At 61.3% G+C, this 5,869-nt stretch overlaps 1 protein-coding gene across 1 annotated transcript; it reads left to right on the top strand.

Moving 5' to 3' along the window:
- Positions 1–5,548, top strand: LOC311197286 (testis-expressed protein 2-like). Its single transcript, XM_084271022.1, has 11 exons — positions 1–1,295; positions 1,456–1,656; positions 1,761–2,064; positions 2,310–2,527; positions 2,713–2,886; positions 2,988–3,087; positions 3,250–3,382; positions 3,492–3,629; positions 3,872–4,084; positions 4,414–4,534; positions 5,294–5,548. The coding sequence occupies exons 1-11, from the start codon at positions 393–395 to the stop codon at positions 5,417–5,419; spliced, it is 2,631 nt and encodes an 876-aa protein (XP_084127148.1). The 5' UTR covers positions 1–392; the 3' UTR covers positions 5,420–5,548.
- The last annotated feature ends 321 nt before the right edge of the window (positions 5,549–5,869 follow it).

The following is a 5,869-nucleotide window of genomic DNA, read 5'->3' as shown; positions in this document are numbered from 1 at the left end:
TCTGCTGCAGACCTGGCTCACAGCTCCGGGTCCATGGAGACCTGTTGCTAATCGCCGGGCTGGAGTTTATCCTCGTTATACAAACGATGCCCTGTGCGCTATCCTAGAGCTCATCTCCCCGTGAGGCCTTCCCCATCCCATCCCGGCTGGAAAGTGCAGGGACACCCACACATCTCCTGTCTTCTGGCAGCCCTGTGGCCCCAAGGGCAGCCCGAAACAGGGATCACCCAGCCCACAGGGGTGAGGTCCCTGGGGACACAGCACTGCCTGCTCGGCAGCTCGTGGTGATGCTGCCAGGAAGGCAGGATCAGGGCAGGGATGTCCTGTACCTCGAGGTGGCATCAAGCTGAGCTGCTTCCTCCTGTTCCCTCGCAGCACCAGGGCCATCGGCGATGCGAGCGATGGCAGACCAGGCTGCGGCAGCGGCAGACGCCCCTCCAACCCTGGCACCGTCCCCGGGCTCACCTCGGCGTGGGGACACCAACGGGCTGATGCCCCATCCCACAGGCACCAGGGAGGATGGCAGCGGCCGGGAGGACTGTGGGCTTGTTTTCGCCATGGACGGGGACATGAAGCCTCTTGCTTCACCCCAACCTGGGGGGATGCTCCTGGCTGACCTCCCACGGGCCCCCCAGCCCCGGCTGAGCCCAGCGAAGTCCCGCACAGCCCCATCCTCCCCCAGTGTCTCCCCATCAGAGAGCCGCGCTGCCCTGCTCCGGCTGCGGGAGACCAGACTGGAGGACACGAAGAGGCGGCTGTCGGAGGCCGTGCAGGAGCCCCTCAGCAGGCTCAGCCGGCTCATGGCTGAGGAGAGCAGCCCCATAGCCCGGGCAAAGGTGGGCGCTGGGGGGCAGGAGGCAGGGGCCAGTCCCAGGCACACGGGGATCCGTGGGGCTGGGGGACCCCGGGCACGGGACTGGAGCCCCTGGGAGCCCACCCTGAACTGCCGCTATGAGATCTGCTCCTACGGGGACATGATCCAGGTGGTGGAGGTGGCACAGCGGGATGCCGAACCCCAGCTCCCACCCCCTGAGGAGCTACCACCAGCCCGGCCAGGGGGCACGGTGCCGGGCAGAGCCCTCGCCTCCATTGCTCTCCTCGCCTACGGCTACTTCATCCTGCCGCTGCCGCCCTACGCTGCTGGCCTCTGCCTGGGGCTCATCTGCGGGCTGGTGCTGGGCTTCCTCGCTGTGCTCCTCCTCATGCCGAAGACTCCGCCAGCAGCGCGGGGACCGCGGGGCCACCTGCGCCCTGAGCTGCTGCCGGGGGAGCTGCAGGAAACCCACCACCTCCAGGTAAGAGAGGGGTGGTCAGGGATGGGGTGCTGGGTGGTGGCTGGAGGGGAGCCCAAGGTTTTGGGTGCAGCACCAAGGGGGTGCTGAGCCCACGGTGTGTGCAGGCTGCCACCCCATACGGCACAGCAGGAAGCAGCCAGCTCCCTGTCCTCCCACCCAGGGCTGGATGAACCAGCTGCACGCTTATGACCCAGAGCTTTACCACCCCTCGCTCACACACTCCGTGTTTGCCACACTGAATGGAGCTACCCTCAAGCTCTCCTATCCCAAGAGCAACATCCCACGCCGAGCTACCTTTGAGGAGGAAATCCTTGATGCAGTCTTCATCAGCCACCGCTGCTATGACCTGACCGATGCCAAGGTGAGTCCAGTGGTTGCCGAGGACCCTCCTTGGGGAGGGGGGGGGGGCTCTTTCCTTGCAGGAACCCCCAGCACCCGGCCTCACGGCTGCTCTCGGTGTTGCAGATCTTCCTCTGCCCCTCCAGCCTGGCCAGAAAGCGGACATGGAACAAGAAATACCCCATCTGTGTCCTCCTCCCCACCCCGGCAGAGGTGGAGTGCAGAAGCAGCGAGGAGCAGGATGCAGAGCTGCAGAGGGATGAAGGGACAAAGAAGGTGCCAGTGCCAGGGCAGGATGTCCCAGGAGACTGCAGGGAGAGGTGCCTGTACCTCTTCGGGCGGACGGGAAGGGAAAAGGAGGAGTGGTACCAGCACCTCGTGCGAGCCTCCCGTGGGACTCCCAGCAGCAGTCATGGCGAAGCCAGGGCAGGTGAGATGTGGCCATTGTGGCTTCTGCTCCGTGCTGGGACTGATCCAGGGTGGGACCTGCACTTGTGCTGGGAGGACAAGCCCTTGGTGGGCAGCAGTGAGTGGGACAGGACATGGAGAACCCCAGAGCCAAGAGCATTTGCAGGAGCAGGGAGAGCCTGGAGGGTCCAGGGTGGGTGGCACATCACGGGCACCACGGGCAGGTACCATGTCACCTCAAGCCACCCTCACCTCTCATGTCCCCAGGCACAGGACCAGCTCTGAGGAGCAGCGGCAGCAGCAGCACAGGGAGTGCTGAGGACATCCCCTCCGCTGTCCCGCCCAAGGACCTGGCGGGAAGCGTCCGGCAGAAGGTTTTCATGGATTACAGCACCTACATGGCCCGATTTGTGTCCGAGCAGCTGGGGGGCAGCCCAGACCAGAGCCCCTCTCATGGAGCACTGGGCAGCCCCACACCCACAAAGGTGAGTGGGACAAATCCAGCACTGGGAGTGGGACACAAACACTCAGCAGAGGCTGATGGACCCTGCATGCAGCCGCTTCCAGTCCTGTGGTGTGGCTCTTCCCTCCCGGCACCGTGGTTTGAGCAGCCAAGCAGGGCAGCACCTGGCCAGCAGGTCCCACCGCTCAGGGGGCCACCTCGCTCCAGGGGCTTGTGGCTTCTGTCCCTTTGCAGCTCGGCGAGGACACGGGCAGGCGCAGCGAGGCGTGCATGGCCTGGATGAATGCACTGGTGGGGCGCATCTTCTGGGACTTCCTCCAGGAGCGATACTGGGCTGAGCAAGTGTCCAGCAAGATCCAGAAGAAGTCGAGCAAAATCAAGGTGAGATGCAGGAGAGTCATGGCACCAGAGGAGCCCCATCCCCAAGGCCCCACAGTGGGTACCAGGCTGCAGTAACTGTCCCTGTGTTTTCCCTCCACCAGCTCCCATATTTCATGAACGAGCTGACACTGACAGAGCTGGACATGGGCATATCCATCCCCTCAGTCCTCAGTGCCTCCAACCCCACCGTCAATGACCGAGGTAAGAGCCCCAGAGAGCAGCAGGGGCCCCAGGGCTGGCCCCATGGCAGATGTTATTGAGGTGCCAGTCCAGTCTCTGAAGCAGGGAGGTTTTGACAGGCACCTGAGCAGCCCTCACCCATGCAGTGCTGACAGGGGCTTACCCTGTCCCTTTCCCTGGCAGGGCTCTGGGTGGACATGGAGGTCACCTACAGCGGCTCATTGCAGATGACACTCGAAACGAAGATGAACCTCTGCAAGCTGGGGAAGGAGAGCACTGCAGAGGAGAGCGGCCCGGCAGAGGCAGGCGTAGAGGGGTAAGGGGACTGTGCACGGCTGGGTTCCATAGCCCTCTTCCTCCTGGCTGAGTGAGGCAAGAAGATGCTGGCCCCAGAGCACCCCCACGATGCTCCTTGGGGTTTGCAGGTCCAGGCCACGGCTGATCCTGCTGGCAGATAGTGATGCAGAGTCATCCAGTGCCGGCTCCTCCGATGAGGAAGACATCACCACTGCTGAGCCTGTGGGAGCTCTGGGGGAGCGGGTCCCACCACCCAGCACCGAGGGGTAAGGGACTGTTTGGGGTCTGTGCCATGGGGTGTATAAAGGGTGCTGGGGGAGGGAGGCAGGTGCTACCCCAGCACAGGGGTTTGGGGCTGGTTTCCCTGGGAAGGCACACACAGGCACCTGGCACATCACAGGGATCTCTTGTCCCTGGGGGATGCTGTGGCAGATGGCTGGGGGATGCCAAAGCCCCACTTGGCTCTGGCCCTCATCCTGCTGTTGAGCTGTACCTCCCCTTGCTTTAGCCACGTCACTGGCAACAGCACAAGCCGGAAGATCCTGCGCTTTGTGGACAAGATTGCCAAGTCCAAGTACTTCCAGAAAGCCACTGAAAATGAGTTCATCAAAAAGAAGATCGAGGAGGTTTCCAACACGCCGCTGCTGCTGACTGTGGAGGTGCAAGAGCTGGCAGGCACCTTGGCCGTGAACATTCCCCCGCCGCCAACCGACCGTGTCTGGTACCAGCTCTCCTCCCTCCCGTGTGTGCATCCTCCATCCAGCTCCCCTTGCTCCCTGCAGCTTGGCCCAGGAGCCAGCTCTGGTGCTTCGGGTTCATCTGGGGTGGCAGCAAGGCAGGGCTGTTCTCCCAGAGGGACTCGGAGACCTCTGGGTCATTTCTCCTCATTTCCACCCAGGCCAAGACAGGATCTGGGGACCTGGAGCTCCCACTGCAACCTGGCCGCTTCCTCCCAGGAGGCAGATCCCTAAAACATGGCAGTGGGGCCACACAGGCTGTGCCATGTATTAGGGACATGATGCTTTCTGCCTATTTCCTTTCTCCTCACAGGTACAGCTTCCGAGTCCCGCCCCAGCTGGAGCTGAAGGTGCGCCCAAAGCTGGGGGAGAGGGAGGTGACATTCCTCCATGTCACCGAGTGGATTGAGAAGAAGCTGCAGCACGAATTTCAGGTGCCTGTTACAAAGGTCTGGGTCTGGCAAAGGGCTCAGCAATCCCTGCTGAAGCGTTGGCATCGCTGTGATCAGGGATAACGAGGCCTCCGTTTGGGCCAGGGTTATCCCTCAGAACAGCCAACATCTGACCTGGTCTGTCCAGCTTTGGACTGTCAAGAAACGTGACCTGAGTAACCAGCTGGTGCTCTGAGCACTGGAGTGCTTGAGGAAAACATCTTCCTCCTCTAGTATGTGCAGCCCTGCTCCAAGGAGATTAGGAGTGTCCCAGACAAGACACCCCCCCCAGAAGGGCTGAATTCACCCATCCACTCTGGTTTTGGGATGTTTGGGAGATTCACCATCACAAAGCACCTGCTGGTTTGTTTTCAGCCTCTCACCTCTGAGACCTCTGGTCAAAAAAATGTCCCCATGGATATTTAGGTCCTAAAATTCTTCCATAAACCTGCCCATTTCAATGGCCTCAAAGTGCAGGTCCCTGTCCCCCACCATGACCACCCCCTGCCACCACAGCCCTACATGTGGGCAAAGGAAAACTGCTCCTGCATGTCCCCCCCCAGAGATACCCAGAGCTGATAATGCTCCAGGGACAGGAAGAGTCAGCTGCTGGTGAGGGGACAGGAGCCCAGGACATCTTCAGAGCCCCAGTCCCTGACCTGAGCACAGCTCCAGCCACAACCACTTCCCAGTCAGACCAGTCACCAGTCAGACAGTGGTATTCAGAACCACTTACCTGTTGCTCTGGATTTCTCTTTTCAGAAAATTCTGGTGATGCCAAACATGGATGATCTCATCATTCCCATCATGAGCTCCGGCCTGGATCCTCAGCCACCTGCTGGGGGACTGCCCAGGGACCTACCAGCCAAGGGAGGGAAGAGGCTCTGAAGTGCAGCCCCACGGGCAGAGTAGAGACACTGCACAGGGCTCAGGGACCGTGCTGGGACATGGAGCCAGCTGGGGCCTGGCCACTGGCTGCATCCAGGGCTACGCCGTGGGGCTGAGCTTCGCGGACCATCTCATCCTCGGCATCTTTGTAGATGAGCCTCCTCCTTGAACACTGCAAGCACACTTTCAGAGCAGAACCAGACCCAGGACAAGGGGTTTGCCGGAGACCCAAGAAGTTTGTGCACCTCCTACCAGGTTCCCAGGACTCCCAGTTAAGGGGACAGCTCGGGGACCAGTGGAGGGCTGAGCTTTCCACTGTCTGGTTCCCAAAGAGGGTGCAGGACACCCAGACCAGTTCTGCACTGAAGGAGTTGTGATCGCTGCTGATCCAAGACATCACAGCTCCAGGACATGTCACACCTTCCCCACAGGCAGCTGGACTGCAAGTAA

Source organism: Gallinula chloropus, assembly GCF_964237585.1.
Source record: "Gallinula chloropus genome assembly, chromosome: 15".
In the NCBI taxonomy this organism is placed as follows: Eukaryota; Metazoa; Chordata; class Aves; order Gruiformes; family Rallidae; genus Gallinula; species Gallinula chloropus.
Note: the sequence above shows the minus strand (reverse complement) of the source record. Positions and strands in the feature narration are given on the sequence as shown.

Bases quoted from the DNA above. Each gene is read 5' to 3' on its own strand.
- LOC311197286 (XM_084271022.1), top strand. From the start codon at position 393: ATGCGAGCGATGGCAGACCAGGCTGCGGCAGCGGCAGACGCCCCTCCA. The intron at 2,065-2,309 runs GTGAGATGTGGC...TCATGTCCCCAG, and splicing joins TCATGGCGAAGCCAGGGCAG to GCACAGGACCAGCTCTGAGG. The intron at 4,085-4,413 runs GTACCAGCTCTC...TTCTCCTCACAG, and splicing joins CCGCCAACCGACCGTGTCTG to GTACAGCTTCCGAGTCCCGC.